The sequence below is a fragment of the Pimephales promelas genome, chromosome 4, assembly GCF_988280905.1.
Source record: "Pimephales promelas chromosome 4, fPimPro1.hap1.1, whole genome shotgun sequence".
Classification (NCBI taxonomy): Eukaryota; Metazoa; Chordata; class Actinopteri; order Cypriniformes; family Leuciscidae; genus Pimephales; species Pimephales promelas.
Window position 1 is genome coordinate 20,808,313 of NC_142772.1, and position 16,865 is coordinate 20,825,177.

The following is a 16,865-nucleotide window of genomic DNA, read 5'->3' on the forward strand; positions in this document are numbered from 1 at the left end:
TGCAGTTTTTTAAATTTCCAGACGTTGTACTTTAACAAACTCTTCCTGGAGATTTAATCCGATCAACATTTTGATAGGGCTTTGCGACATTAAATTGCAATGATCTAGAGTTTTCGTCTAAGGATGTGACCTTGACGGCCAGACAAATGTAGATGTGCAAAACCCAATTTCAGCCTCTGGGTGAAATATGCATCATCAGATAATTTTTTGTTAATGTTGCATGCAGTTCCGATGTTGCTAGCTAACCACAGACAGCCTGCAGTAACGCAGCCATACAATGTCCGATCTGCCCCAAACTTCACGTTTGATAAGAGTACTCATACTGTAGATATCCATGTTACTCAAATAACTGTAACTTGCTCCATGTTCTACCGATTTTCAAACGGTCTGGTTTGTTAAGCGTCAGAGATGTAGTTATGACACTGCATACATTCGTGCTGATCACTCACCTAACATCAGATACCACAGTGCCCGCCAGAAAGCCTGCCTGTGACAAGATGGCCGCCGGTGATGACGATAAAAACTCCGCCGTGAGACATCTAGCCTTTCTATGGATATCTATGAGAGTACTCTCCCGGTGACATGACCATCCTCATATTCAGTTATAGCAATAGTGCTACCTGGTGCTAGCAGGAAGTGAGGCTAATACAAATTACTTTAACATAGACGACTGTCCATGACGTCAGTACCAGAGCTCCCCCGTGTATAAGAGGGCACCTGATTTTGTTGGCATGATGTCCACTTAATCATCAGATGGGTGTTCATTGTTTTTTTTTTAATTGTCCTTTTCCAGTGCAGGGATCTCCACATTCCTCTTTATCTCATGTATATGAATCCGTTTCAACGTCACTGTTCCCATTTGGGACAGCATCAGTGACATCATACACTTTGTTGATAAAACGGTCTTTCCTGGCTGGTGGCTTTGTGAAATGGAAAAAAAAAAAACACTGGTTATTTTACATATCCCAATAATTACTCTAAAGAATTCACACATTACAGTCTGGCTAGCTTATTGTGTCCTCTACTTATCATGCCAATATCACTTATACACTTATACCAGTGTAGTCACTTGGACTATTTTAACAATGTTTTTACTAACTTTGGGGAATTAACTACTGTTTTTTTTTGACAAACACCAAGGTCGTGTGGTGATTGAATTGCTGTCTGAATCCACATCTCTAAGTTTACAAGAAATCATTTTCAATCAAGAGATCAAAATTCACTGTTTAAATCCTTTTTGATCACTGCTGAGCACCGTACGTAAGATCACTGTTGCACTTAACTAATTTGCATGCATTTTAAAGATGTACACTTTTATTACTGAAAAGCTGGAAAGAATTTACAAGAAAAATATTTCGTTTTAAAAAATAAGAATAAGATAATAAGTAGAACATTATTTTCCTAAAATACGAACTCATGTCCACATGAGAAACAATTAATGTCCGAAAAGGGCTTTAGAAAGGGCTTATATTTTAGTAGAGCTAAAACTTATGTTGTAATATTACAACAGTGGGCCTTACAGGATAAAGGAAGAACAGAGCTGAAGCTTCTTTAGAGCTTCTCACCAAGCTCTTTCTGTCAGTCTTGTGAATGCATCATCATGAGCACATCCAGATTTCTTGAGGAGCCAAAAGCATTTGTTTTACATAGACATACAAACAAGCGTCTCCTGAAGACAAAGAGTTGATGAAATCTATTGCTTGGTTCCCTCATTTACTCCAATCAAATCTCAATCTCACTGTCCTCTTCCAGCTAAATAGGTACTGAGACTTATATATTATTAAAAGAAATGCAAAAAAGGGTCTGAACTATAATAAAAAATACTTTTATTAGTTTCAAACAGGAGATATAAAATAGTACAATCATTCTATGTACAATCATTCTATTCTACAATAAGGCTATGTGCCTTTGTCAGTGTACCAATGTCACCTGTTCTCAATAGCTATGCACGCTACAGGTCTTCAGGTGATCATAATCATAAGAAATAATCAAGTAATCAGTCCACAGACTCCAGTTTAACTCCATCTGAAACAGCAGGCGCATATAACGGTGACAGGTCAAGTGGCAGCCACATTTAATGGTAACAGGTCGAGTGGAAGATTTTACCCCTACTGCGCTTTTATACTCACGGGCACTTAGTGACATCATGTCTGTCGTCGGCCAATGTCATTGCCGTGTGTATTCAAACACTGGTCCCAGAGTGACCTTGAACCTTCCCTTTTGTTCACTCACCGATTTGTAAATGTGTCTCTATCAGCTGATGGTTAGAGAAAATCTTTTTAAAACCATACTTCCCATAACAATGTAACATGATTAGTTACTTTTTAGTAACAAAATAGTGCAACGCATGACTTATAAAAGCTAACATTCCCCAACACTGCTTACAATAATCATTAATTTTCTTAATTGAACCTGAATGTCTGTTTGGAAAAGCAGATGCTGAACAACAGAGGGAGAGTATCACTACACTCATCCGCCAAGCACAAACCGGACCTTTGCTGGAAGACAAGAGCAGTACTCTGATGCAGAAGGGCAGCAGGTATGGAAAACCTGTAGCCAAGAAAAATGTCTTTCGAGCTCTACTGCTTTGTTTTTTTTTAACCTTGTGCTGCATGCATTTTTTATTTGACACATGGAAACAATTTTAATCAGTGTTATTTTAATATTATTTGTAAGTAGTACTTTATATATATATATATATATATATATATATATATATATATATATATATATATATATATTCAGGTTTCATTTTGGTTTAACTTTTGGTAATTTTATTCTTCTGTCAGTATATATATATATATATATATATATATATAGATAGATAGATAGATAGATAGATAGATAGATAGATAGATAGATAGATAGATAGATAGATAGATAGATAGATAGATAGACAGACAGACAGACAGACAGACAGACAGACAGACAGACAGACAGACAGACAGACAGATAGATAGATAGATAGATAGATAGATAGATAGATAGATAGATAGATAGATATACAGTATATCATTTTAATAATTTATTTATTTTAGTTTTATTTTAATGTTTTTATTTATTATTTGTTTCTGATTTAATGTTTTGGGGTTTTAAAACAAGAACATAATGATTCCATATCTAATAAAATGTAATTAATAATTCTAAATCATTCGTTCTGATAGAGTTACACAACTAGTGGTCACCAAGCATTAGAGGGTTAACTCTTAATGGGACATTAATTGTGAATATTCAGTTCTGAATAACGTGTTGTTTTGTAGAACATGGTCAGGCATTTGTTACTTTGGATCCACTGACGACAGCACATTTCATAAACAAGCTAAGGAAACGGCCACCATCACAACTGCTAAAACCACACTAGGGCATCTTAAGACCATTGAGGCGCGAGACGCCATGCATGAGGTAAATTTATTTCAAATTAGTCTAAACATGTCTGATAGAGCATGAAAATATTGAAAATATGAAAATTGTGCACTTTTTGTGGATCAGCATTGAACTGTAAATAAGATTTATGCACTAGCATTTACAATAATAACATTAGCTCTATTGGAGCTGTAAAGTGATCAAATGAGGCTACGGCAGATGCTAACTCATCCGTTCAGAGGTCTGTGACATCTTGCATTAGTAATTTGCTTGGAGCAGCCTTTTTCCTATTTTTATTTTTGTTGCATCTAAAGCAGAAACACTGCTGAAGGCTGAATGATAAAGAATATGAACATACATAAATATAAAATAAGTGTTGTGCCTGTGTTAAAGGAATAGTTCACTTCAAAATGAATTTTCCAAACCTGTATTCATTTCTTTCTTCTGTTGAACATAAAAGAAGATATTTTGAAGAATGTCGGTAACCAGACAGTTGATGGACCCCACTGACTTCTATAGTAGGACAAAAAAAAAATACTACGGAAGTCAATGGGGACATCAACTGTTTGATTACATTCTTCAAAGTATATGTTTCTTTGTGTTCAGAAAAAAGAAATTCATACCGGTTTGGAACCACTTGAGGGTGAGTAAATGATGACAGAATTTTAGTTTTGAAGTGAACTAATCCTTTAAAGCAACACTATGTATTTTTTTAACCTCCGTAATATATTTCCAAAAACCTACTGATGGTCTGCTGTAGCCTGACAGGGTCTGTATCGCTTTTACTGGCACTACGTAACTTCGTGGTTTGGGTAGTAACCCGAGCACAAAAAGAACTACACAATTCGATGGCTTTATGGCATACCTCACTTCCCCCACAACCCCCACTAACTCTAAATCGGACTTGAGAGCCCAACTATCGTTTATTTGCCGGATGTTGTTGTCATGATTCACCATCATGGCCGAAGCAGCAACTAAACCAAAGAAGGCGAAGGTTTTGATGGAGGAGACTAGAAAGAGAAAAAGGAGAGTGATTGAATCAAAGGCCGAGGATCAATATTGGTCCAGCGTTCACTCGCTGGCATGAGCTAAAGGAGGTAACATGCCCGACCGAATCGATTTTTCAAATTTGCAGATTCATCAATGGTAGCCATATATCATCAATATTATTAAGCTATTACCTACCATACAAACATTGAATTGAATTAGCCATTCAGTAAAACATTCGCCAATGGGCTGCTATAATGACGCTGGCTTGTAAACCTGAGCTACGCGTTCTTTTGGTGTTTGAAAAAAATAAAACCCATGAAAATATATTCATATGACATGCTGAAATATATGCCACTGTACCTGGAATGAAGACACTTCATGACAGATTTTACGACAGTAGTAGAAGACAATACAGTTTCCCAACTGTAGGGGGACCCCGAGAGCAAAAGTTACATGGTGTTACTTTAATCTTCCCCCAGCTGTATGGGCGAAGGATTCAAGAGGAACTGGACAAAAGCCAGCTAGAGTGTGACACTCGGGAAAGACAGCTGAAGCAGTGGCACGACCACTGGCAGAGTCAACTAACAACCCTCGCTTCACTCAACTCTGAATGACCATGAGACCTTTATGAACACTGACAGTCTAAGTCAAGGCATTAAACACCATCAAAGAGAGGAGACACTACAACACATGGATTTGTTCTACAGGAACAACTGTGCTTTCACCACTCAACATTTCCATGCTTATCTATTCCATGTTGCCTGGTTCATTTAATGATTAATATATAATTGCTGTTGATATGAATATGCTAATACAAAATTTGTTATGATAAAAATGTTTATTTAATTTTCAGTTGTTAATTGTTTAGTGTTTTGCAAGGATTAAATAAAGAAAATCTCAGTTCAACAAGTCCATAAAAACAGTACAATAAAACTTCCATACAAATGGAATAATATGTAAACATACGCTCAAATTAAGCACTAAAATAGTGCTTTGCAGTCTATTTGTTTGAGAGTTGTGAGATTTAGCAGCATGAATTCTCATTGTAGACATTTTCAATATTTATGTTTGAGTACAAGACACAAAAACTGTGTTTCATAGCTCTCTGGAAATCCAACGACATAACCAAACTGCCTTGACTTCAAAGTTCATGTCATCAAAACATATGGAAGGTCCTGTTAGAAACATTTTTAGCGTTTTCGTAGGAGAATATCCCAACTTTCTCTCCAACGTAGTGCAGCAAGCTCATCTGACATTAACGCTGGCCGGCCGTAGGTGAGAGGACTCAAGTTGCGGTAGGACACATATACTGAACAAAGGACTGCCAAAATAACACCACCAAATGCTTTCTGTTGAGCTGGGGATCTGAGAAACAGAATGCCATACAGATATGAGCATAGACATATGATTAACACTGGTGTGATACAATGATAAACATGTAGGTTTTATTCAGATAGATAGATGGACAGATATGCAAATTTCAACAGTGAATGTAAGATCTTCAGTAACTGCTGATTTTTGGACAGAAATGACATCTCTTACCTCAGTACATGGATGTACAGGTGCTCTATGACAATCGGGATCTGCAAGATCTTGAAGGTGAGCGCTGGAAGATAGTGATACAGAAACAGAGTCTTCTCCATTAGGAAGAATGGCAGGTAATTAACTGCCCAGCCTCCAAAGCAAACAACACCAGCCAAAACCAGCCGTTCCCAAGCGTCTAAAAGAGAAGAAAAAGAAAGACTCTCTTTTTCAGCACTTTAGACACTGTTGCTCCTTTGCTTTTAAAGAAGATTAAAGGAAAATAGTCTGACGCCATTGTATAATGAGCACACTCGCATCCTCAAAAGAGCAGCCAGAAAAATTGAGAGCTGCTGGAAAAAAAAAACACCTCTAGTTTGTTTTGTTAATTTCATGGAAGTGTTACTGCATACAGAAAGGCCTTCAAAACTGCTAATCTGCATACAATTTGATAAAGTGGCTAAATAAATGATGAGAAACAAAGCTTCAACTCCGGACATTTCCAAACAGCACACATGTAACAGTCTACTACACTATTGTGTCAGACTTCGCCCTATAGGAACAAGGAACTCTTCAAAAAGTCATTGATCCTCTTCTTAATATTATTAATTCATCATCATCATTGTCATTAGGATACATACCAAAAACCGTTATTAAACCTCTCATTAAAAAAACAACCACATATTCATCCTAGATAATTTGTTAATTATAGGCTGATCTCAAATCCCCCTTTTCTATAAAAGAATACTAGAAAAGGCGGTATCCTCAAAACTGTGTTTCGTTCTTAGAAAGAAATGGTATCTGTGAGGATTTCCAGTCAGGATTCAACCATATCATAGTACTGAGACTGCTATTATTAGAGTTACAAATGATTTGAACCATAAATCAATGATTTGAAAAAATGAATCACAAGATACTTTTGAATAGGATAATTGGCATTAGTGGAATTGCATTGGCATGGTTCAAACCATACTTATCTGACCATTATCGATTTATAGAAGTAAACAATGAGGTATCATTTCGATCACAAGTTCAGTATGGTGTACCACAATGCTCAGTACTAGGACCGTCATGTAGTACTTCTAGGCACATACCTTGAGGAATGTCTTCAACTTTCCTCCGTCGCCTTAGCAAGTAGGTTAAAAACAGAAGACAGTACAGCACCAGCACAAAGTTTGCAATGGTCCAAGTCACAAAATTCCCTATCAATTGAATTTGTGCCTGCATTAAAAATAGAAAAGATTAGACAGATTAATTCTGTAATGATTCTGACATAAAATAACAAACAACAGAATGATGTTGACGTACATTACTTGAAGGATGAAGCCAGTATGCAATGTTAGTGTCCATTGAGATCCATTCAAGAGGTGATGAACTATATTTGTGCTCAGACTCTTCATTCTTTACTGTCAGCATCTTCCACTGTTACTCAAACATACAGTAAGTGTATTCGTTCTACAACACCGGCTCTAAATGGTTTTTCTGACTATCGACATAATTAAGATCAAGATTAATATTTAATATTCACCTGCAGCTCAAGAAATTTGGCCATAAAAGTGAGGTTTCGTTTGACGTCGCTGTGAGTAGGTGATTTCAGCTCCAACTCCCTTTCCTTCTGTTCCTGGCCTGTACAGAATAAGATATGTGTTAAATTGAAAAAGAAGACTTGAGCTATATGAAAACATTTACAGATGTTAATTCTCATACTTCTGCCATAGCGGTGCTCCTCTACGTTCCACATGCCACTCTGATGGTAACCTTTATGAATCTTATCCCCAACCACCTCCAGCTGTTTGAAACCCCACTCTGGCAGAGACGCTCCACTGAGCTGCAAAACATTACAAAACACGTATAAATGACTCTCTTAAAGGTGCATTGCGCAACATTTCATGTTAAAAATAGCATGCATGCTCAAACAATCGCCTGATGGGCTGAATGAGCCCTTCTCTGATCACTGAGATCGCCTCTATAATCCTGTACAGTAAAATAAATAAGAGGGATTTAAGAGGTGTATTCGACATCATTCTCCGTATCAGAGAAGACAACTCGAGCGACACTTTAGTCAACTTTCCACAAAAGTAGAAGATGGATTCAAAGGAGCTGTTTAGCCTACACCTGGTCACTTCATGCGTTTTCTGTGATCGGATAGCTACAAGACCAGGTTGCCCTCCGAAACGCATTCGAGACGGATTTGAATCCGATCGCTCAAATCACTTGAGGACGTGGTCTGGGCCGTATGCCAGACAAAACTGGACAGGTGTAAATGCATCTGGTTGTTGAAAGCAGGCTATAGGTTATGTCATGTTATTTTAGTCATATATGACGACGCGCATCACCTCAGATGAGCAGCTGAGCGCCTATTCATCAAGCCAGTGCGCCGCAATCTATCGCAAATCAAAGTGAAAGTAAGTCGCAGACGCTTAACACTACCATCTTCATTAAAAGTAAAGAAATGAAATGATCTTACCATGCAACCAGGGCTGTTGCCGCTCTCTCTTATTCCCGTCTTTGCTGATTTTGAAATTAGCCGATGATTAATAAAATGCAGCTCATATCTGTTGCTTTCGGTGACGTGCACTTCATGAATTCTGTAGCCTAGCGCGGGAATTGAAGATCAGATTATATCCGTTTTGCAAAAACACATTTATGTGACCAGGTGTAATGGAATCGTTTTGATAAATCAGATAGCTATCCGATCTGAGAAAACGCATTGTGGCCAGGTGTAAACAGCCCCAAAGAGACCGGCTTGTAGTTCATTCCAAACCCCAACGCAAACTCCACGTGAGACAAAGAAAATACAACTTCTGTCTGTCCAGTGCCAGTCGTCGGAATAAGACGAGAGTCAACATCGGAAAGGCTTTCAACAAACGGAGAGATCTCCGGTATGCTCTAGGGCTCAAACGGGTCCTATACAAAGTAATAACTTATATTTTTCATGAACGTGTTTCCATAATTATACAATCATACGTGGATACAGTAAACACATAAAACAGTTCAATATAGAGATAGACGGAAACAAAAACCGAAGTTTTCTACTACCCCTGTTTTCCCCTCACACACACATAAGTGTGTAATTTACTCGAATGCCTTTCCTTTCATATATTTTAAATGACCTGCAGATTTATAACTGTATTACCTCATTATGACTGTAACAAAAGATGTGTGCCGCACGGTGTGCGGCTGATGCTCCTTTGGTTATGAACAGCTCGTGCAAACGTACGTGTATGTGTGTGTGTGAGCGCGCACGCAGTTTCACTTGTCGCCAGAGGGGACGTCGTTCTGCAAAAACTCAGATACTTGCGTTTAGCTCCTTTAAAGGAATACTCCACACAACAATGTAAATTCTGTAACCTTCATGTCATCATGTCATATATTTTTATTTTTTGTTCTTTTCTCAATGAGTTGCTGTTTGGTTTCCAACATTCGGTTACATTTCAGATTAGGGTCCAATTCTTAAAGGGATATTTCACTTTGAAATGAATTCTTGATATGTTGTAGCTTACCTCAAGGACATCCAAGATGTAGGTGTCTTTGTTTCCATACTATTTTCAATTTTGATATGTTTAGTTCAAACCGTTCTTGTCTGTCAGTCATATAATGCCGGTATATGGCGTCCACCTATAAGAGCATGCACAGAGAAGTCCAAATTAAACATGATTTAATGACTCGTGAATGTAAGGACATAACTACACATTGATGGCCTAAGACACGAAGCGAGCGGTTTGTGTGAGAAAACGAACAGTATTTATATTGTTTTTACCTCTTGTAACCACAGCCACGTCTAAGTGATCTGAGGCCGCGGGCGCTTCGGTCTGCGCAAGTGCTGGAAAGCGCCGGAAGTGATCTCTTGCGCGGTTGCGGAAAAAATTCAACGTTGCCTGTGGATATATCGAAATCGTCTTCCATTGCGATTTCATGTATATCTACATATGTTTAGATCTTCACAGTGAAAGGTATTGCTTCCGAAATCTCTGTGTAAACAATGAGTGACGTACATGGCGAGAGATCACTTCCAGCGCTTGCGCAGACCAAAGCGTCCACGCCCTCAGATCAGTTGGACATGGCTGTGGTTACACAAGGTAAAAACAATATAAATCCTGTTCGTTTTCTCACACAAACCGCTCGTTTCGTGTCTTAGGCCATCAATGTGTACTTACATTTACGAGTCATTAAATCATGTTTAATTTGGACTTCTCTGTGCATGCTCTTTGAGGTGAACCCCCTAAACCTCGATAATATGACTGACAGACACGAACGGTTTGACCTAAAAATATCAAAATTGAAAATACTGTGGAAACAAAGACACCTACATCTTGGATGCCCTTGAGGTAAGCTACAACATATCAAAAATTTATTTCAAAGTGAACTGTCCCTTTAACTAGTTATTAGTGTGCATATTACTAGGATATTGGCTGTTTATTAGTACTTATAAAGCACAAATTAGTGCCTTATTCAGTATGACAATCTTCTACATCCCTTAATCCTACCCAGTCGCTAAACTTAACAACTACCTTACTAACTATTAAATAGCAGTAGTTAGGAGTCTATTAAGGCAAACGTCATAGTTAATCGTGAGAATTGGACTCTAAACTAAAGCGTGACCCAACATTCTTCAAAACATCTTTTATGTTCCATGAAAGAAATAAAGTAAATGTGGACAAAATTTAATTTAGTTTAATTTAATTCTTTTAAGGGCAGTAATAATAACTAAATATATACCGATATGATAACACTTTAAAATAAGATTCCATTAGTTAACACAATATTAGTATCAATTAATATCATAATATTAGTTGTCACAAACTAACAATGAAAATATTCTAAAGCATTTGTTAATCTTAGTTAGCAACATTTAAAGCATAAAAAAGCATACATGTTATTTTAATATTATTTAATGGGCCTGAGCTAACATGAACCATTAATAAACTAATGTTATCAATGATTAATAAATAATAACATATCAAATGTATTACTCATTGTTAATTAATAATATATAAAGTAAAATTAAAATGCATGTGATTTGGTCCATGTATTTCTGCATAAATTACTCTAAAATTTGATCATTTACATTTTCCCTAAAACTGTATACTGTATTATTATGCTTAAATTCTTTTGTACAGATTGTACAACTATACAAACCTTCAGAACAGCAGAAGTGTTCACATGGACTAGTCGAACCTCTGATAAAATCGTCTTCCAGATCTCTCTATCGGACTCCCTGTTCACTACGTCCTACAGTGCAATGAACAATGCATGACAAAAACCCATTTTGAGTAAATGTGAATATTTATTACAGACCTCTGGGACTGAGATCTTACCACTCTCCATAGATTTTGAGCTGGCATAGACACATTAAAGTCGATGTATCCAGACACTTCCTGTGAGTGAGGACTCATGGGGGCTGCAACATCATGTCTTAAAAAACAAGGCACAGTCAGGTTATTGATTACTACCAATATTACAAACATTTTGCTTTATTATCATTATTAATATGCTCTTGTTTTTTAAATGTTAACAATAATTATTCAATATTAAATGAAACTTGGCGGTGGAACTGCATTACGTGTTTAGGTAGCGAGATGTCATTCCATGTAGCAGCTGAATAATATCACCATGTCTGACAGGTCTGGGTGGGCTGCTAACCACAAGACTCTGCCTGCGGTTTCAAATTACAACACAATTCATGTAAATATTTATCTGCAGACCATATATGGTTCATATGAACCATAGGACCAACAAATACATACCGCCCAGGGTCTTTAATAATCCACCAGTTGTTGACGTCTTTGAAAGGATAGCAGGTCACCTGCTGCTGGTGGGAGCTACCGCGGCCGTTTTCATACCTTAGATAAGCATAGATAGACTGTAAAGATCTGGTGGTTTAGAATTACATCACCAGCAGCTTTGTGACTGCTGATGGCTCACCTGATTGGATAGTTAACCTTGTGGGAGTGAAGCCAACATGGAACAGGTTTGCTGGACACGGTGCGGAGAGTGACCTGTGAGCCGAACGCTACATCCAAGGGCTGCCCCCGAGTGATCCGGGCTAGACCGCCCTTTATGCGAGAAATAAAGGAGATGACCATACAAACACATAAACGCTGCTGTGATGAGATTCACTATTCAGTTAGGTGACTATTACACTAACAAATCTTTTTAAATACATTATGTGCACTACTGTTCAAAAATATTGGGGTCCGTGAGATATTTTTTCCCCTTTATTTTTTTTTTTGAAAAAAATTAAGTCACCATGAAATCAGAATTGATGTTTTTTTTAATGGAATATTGCAGTATTTATTAACATAATTTTTTTTGTCATGTGCCCTCATAATCTTTAATCAAAATATCATTCCCTTCTTCTTGCAGTGGCATCTCTTCTCTGATGACATGGTTATTTGCATGAGGGCGGGACAACCATCACAGCAATAGCAAATACTTTATATGGGGTTCTTTGGGGACATAATCTGAGATTGCAATGCTGGAATGTGTGTGTGTGTGTGTGTGTGTGTGTGTGAGTGAGGCACGGGCGCGATCGAACAGTGGAAACAATGTTGTTTTGTATGTTTTTAATACCTCGTCATTTTGTTCATACAGGTTATTATTCAAACTGCAAAGTGTTAACTTATATTTGTTTACACTCGCAATAAAACACAACACTGTGCTTTTGTCAAACAAATTCTTGCGAGTTTTTAGAGTTTCTTTCCTTTTTATCCTCGCCAGCCATAAAATCTGTCGTTGTTCTGACATAAGCTTAGTCTTCTCACATTCATGGAGTTTACTGACAGTAATACTGTCAAATCAAAATTTAACTGAACCTCCGGCAGGATTTGAACAGGAGCAGGAGATGACCATTTTCACTTTTTAGCACGAAATTAATTTCACTTTGTTTAAAGGTCCAATATGTAAGAAATTTGTAATAAAATACCCAAAAATCACTTGCACAGTGTGATATATTCCCTAAATTTGTGTACTTACAATATCCCCAAAATCTCCAAAGTTCTTTTATTTCAGAGAAATTCCAATTTTAAATAAGTGGCCGTCCCGGAAAAAAATGTCGCCGGTCAATTACGCAATATCCGCGCTGTCCTCGTTTCCGCTCGCACTGCCATAGCCATGACGTAACCATGGCGACAGACGTGGACAACTGCGTAGTGAGTAACGTTTAGCGGCACTCAGTTCTTGTTTCGTTCAAACATAGACCATGGCAAGCAGACTTTGGGACAAACAAGAAGAACTAAAATGAGGATCACTATCAGCGTGGCGTTTCTGAGATGCCGATCGCGTCCGAGACTGACTTCCACTCGACCGAGAGCTAGCGTCCGTGACTAACTTGGACTTGACAGAACTTCACGAGTCACGACTTTACAGCTTTATAAGACAGATGAGCATATTGTTTTGTACATAAAACAAAACAATGTTATAACGTTAGCTTGACATGATGAAATGTTAGAATATGGTCAGTATGTTATTCTAATGTTGATCTAGCTGCTAGTTTCGTACAGCAAACGAACTAACATGTAGAATAACATTACAACTTTCAACACACATTTAAATGGCGTTTAGTGTGATAGTGTAACGTTATACCAAGTGGAACAGCGCTGCGTTTCCCTCACAAGTTTAATTCGGCAAATAAAATGACCTGTGAGTAATCCAGCATTTTCGTGTAGTTCAATAGGATGAAATTTCCTTATTCCTTTTTATCCGCAGGACTCGCGTGTGATATATGTCTCTTATTAGCAATCGTGACCTGCTTTGTACCACTGTAATGTTAAAAAAACATGAGTGTTTTCACTAATCCATAAACATTATTAGATCCATCAGCCTGACAGCAAGTCCCATCATTCAGCTCATCACTGCGTCATAAAGATACGCCTTTGTTATTGTTGGAAACTGCGCCCTCTTGTGGCCAAATAAAGCTACATATTGGAGCTTTAACTTGTATTGCTTCTTCTAATGTTCTGCCCACAACAATGGTGCCAGGTCGGCAAATGCCTGTATGTTGTGACGTCATGTGGGAACTATGTATTGTAACTTGCATTTCATAACAATTTTGTCAAATGTGACATTGAAACACCTTACCGAACCCCAAACTTTCGAACGGTAGTGCACTTAATACAGGAATTTCATCTGTACCTCTAGACTTGCTTGAAAAGCACTGCTCATCATCTGGTCATGTGGTCCACTGCGATACAGCAGCGTAAGATGGACGTAGAAAAATCCAAGGTACATGATGATGGGTAACACCACAAGGGCCAGGAAGCGAACCAAAACCTGGACCACTACTCTGCCCTTTTGACATAGATCGCAAAATCATAACATTGTACCCTTAGTGATGTGTATATTTGGTTACTATTACTCACATGGCTTAAGGTTCGATCTCCAATAAGTTGCCAGGTGTGTACAGCTGCCAGGCCTAGCAGTAACAAGTATGTGAATATACCCATGTACTTAACCCTGAAAAATAAGACACAGAAAAAATAAGACACTCGCAGAGAAAGTTCTACCTAAATTTTCACACTTTCTGGGGAAAATGCGAGTGGTGCTTCACAAAAGTAATCTTACTGTACGCACCCGATTCCATTTGCACAACTGACCCCACAGATCACGAGCCAAAACCATCTAAAAGATGAGCTGGAAGAAGAGAGATCACATGACACACTTATGACCTTGAGTTTGACATCATCATTACAGCCACTGGACGACGTTGACAAGACAATCCAGATCAGAGACTGTCAAATCACATTAGTCTACAACACTTACTTGCGTGCTTTGTGGAAGCGGAGGTAAGACAGTACAGCTAACAGTAAGAAAAATATTAAAACAGACTCCAGCAGCATGAAGCGTGATTGCACAATCATGGAATTTTCTGTTAAAATGAAACAAAAGTATTTAACCTCACATTCAAGGAAAAAACATCCTCATGCAATGACTTGAAAATGATATGGTAAGTAGTTACCCATGAGGAGCAGCACACTGGCCCCCAATGCTGAGAAGTGGGAATATCCCAGCTCCACCACCAGAAGATAAGCAAGTGGTATACAAAAGGATCCAGCAAGGGCCGGTATTATCCGAAGGCTCCAAACAGGAACATTACTGGTATATTCTACAATGGGGCCCAATAATAATCAGTAAGAGTAATGAAATTACTTAAGCCTGTGTAAATGTATGACAGTGTAACATGTTAAAAACAATTCCACTAGTCAGGCCGACATTGTAAATAAGAACTTGTTCTTAATGACTTGCCTGGAAAAAAAAGTGTAAAGTACAAAATAAAGGGAAAGTTCAAATGGCGTCTTGACAAAGCCTTACAATGAACGCTCATGCAGTTTAAAGGTTATACAGTATAAGTGTTAGTGTGTCGTGTAGTTTGAATACTTTGAGATTTGAAACTTGATGTAATCTATGTGTTCACTAAGGTGCTCTGGTTGGTTCCTAGAAACATTGCAAGGCAGTAGATTCTAGAAGTTAGATTCTATAGTTTCATGCTATGGTTCTCAACCAGGGGCCACAGGATGACTTGAAATTATTTAATTCTATTTTTAAAAACTAACTCAATTAAAATAACCAAACTTATAAATCAGAAGATCTTTTTTGAAAATCTAAACAACAGAAAGTTTTCTGTGACAGGTAGGTTTAGGAGATCAAAATCATTACGTCCATCATCATTATGTAAAAAAAATAATTACGTTTCCATGTTTTCTCCATAAAACATGAAAACCTGTGTCTGTGTGTGTAAATGAGTAAATAAATGCATTAAAATGCCGTCTAATGTTTCATTGTTCATTCAATATTAAAACAAAGTACAGCGTATATGACTTTGTTCATCAATAATGATCATTTAAATGGCTTTGAAATGCAAGATATGTCAGTGCAAGTTGCTTTCAATTAAGACAGCTCAAATATGCATTTTAGTCAACAAGGTAGAGTCAATCCACCAAGGGACCTAGGCCACATGGGTTAGTGACACTAAAAAAAGAAAACTGACAGATCTGCACACGAACAACTGGTTGGCTTTGTCAACCCAACATAAAGCTGTAAAATATGATCACCTGCTCCAATTCTGTTCCAAACAAAGTTGCCATCAAATCCTCCTAAATATCCTACACAGATAAATAATACACGTTAGTTAATATGCATTAAGTGTTTTATTCATCAATGTGATTTGTATCAACAATTTTCTCACCTCCAAAAGCAAGTATCATGTGGCCAAAAGGTGGACCACTCTCATCAATAAAAAACACTTGCTTCATGTACAGAGACAGGAACTGTCCATAATAAACTTCATCAAACCTTTAGCAGTACACAAACATGACATACATGGGTGACTTTATTTCAATAAATAAAAATGTATGTTTAAATAAACAATGATTAAACGCAGACTTACACTACAGCTTTAGGAAAGTGAATTCCATTTAGTCTGGTCACGAGCGCAAGTGCAGTCACTGCCACCAGCAGCAGATTGATCTCCACTGTCACACTGATGGGCAGTTTCAAACACTGCATCCTCCCTGAACATTACATTCAGCAAGGTAAAGCCTGCAAATATTACTGCAATAGCAGAATCCCGCTTGGAAAAATATTTTTGCATATCATGTAAATTTATTCAGTTTTTTTACCTTGATTGCGTTTTAGTTCTCTCGAGTTCACAGGTCAACACAGCTGATTTCGAGTCTACATGTGCTAGCTACATGTTTCTTTTCTCAAAAAAATCAATGCATATTTGCTAACACTTGAATTGATTTAAAAAATGCAGCCATGTCTCTGACACAAGCGACAGCTTTAGCCTTTACTTTTAAAACATTAAAGTTTGAAGACAAAAATAAAGAAACGCATAGACATTAAAAGAACGGTGTGTGGTTTGTGCGTGAGTGTTTCCGGGCAGTATTAATCACATTTCAAAATAAAAGTTCAAACATTCCTGCACTAGATGATCAGTAAGTTCACTTCAAACATTGATGCACTTGACTAGATGAATCCATTTCTTAAAAAGT

At 37.5% G+C, this 16,865-nt stretch overlaps 2 protein-coding genes across 4 annotated transcripts in view; one reads left to right on the top strand and one right to left on the bottom strand.

Annotated features, from left to right (window-relative positions):
• Positions 1-5,263, top strand: part of ccdc180 (coiled-coil domain containing 180) — a 25,525-nt gene extending 20,262 nt beyond the window's left edge. Inside the window, exons 35-37 of the mRNA XM_089130111.1 lie at positions 2,437-2,539; positions 3,261-3,402; positions 4,833-5,263. Of these exons, the coding sequence (XP_088986237.1) occupies positions 2,437-2,539; positions 3,261-3,402; positions 4,833-4,967 (380 nt within the window). The 3' untranslated portion in view covers positions 4,968-5,263. The remainder of the gene's footprint in view (positions 1-2,436; positions 2,540-3,260; positions 3,403-4,832) is intronic.
• pomt1 (protein-O-mannosyltransferase 1) lies at positions 5,173-16,778 on the bottom strand. Of its 3 annotated transcripts, none has more exons than XM_039662023.2 (20): positions 16,491-16,778; positions 16,259-16,410; positions 16,058-16,164; positions 15,924-15,974; positions 14,831-14,977; positions 14,635-14,740; positions 14,446-14,505; positions 14,235-14,328; positions 14,008-14,163; positions 11,800-11,930; positions 11,622-11,717; positions 11,438-11,530; positions 11,193-11,289; positions 11,014-11,106; positions 7,582-7,702; positions 7,403-7,500; positions 7,183-7,296; positions 6,969-7,095; positions 5,896-6,073; positions 5,173-5,718 (listed from the first exon to the last, which is right to left on the bottom strand). In XM_039662023.2, the coding sequence occupies exons 2-20, from the start codon at positions 16,375-16,377 to the stop codon at positions 5,544-5,546; spliced, it is 2,163 nt and encodes a 720-aa protein (XP_039517957.2). In that variant the 5' UTR covers positions 16,378-16,410; positions 16,491-16,778; the 3' UTR covers positions 5,173-5,543. The 3 variants fall into 3 exon arrangements, with proteins under 3 accessions (XP_039517957.2, XP_039517956.2, XP_088986235.1); XM_039662022.2 differs by having other exon boundaries at positions 16,259-16,382; positions 16,491-16,770; XM_089130109.1 differs by having other exon boundaries at positions 16,259-16,422; positions 16,491-16,770.
• Between the last annotated feature and the right edge of the window lie 87 nt (positions 16,779-16,865).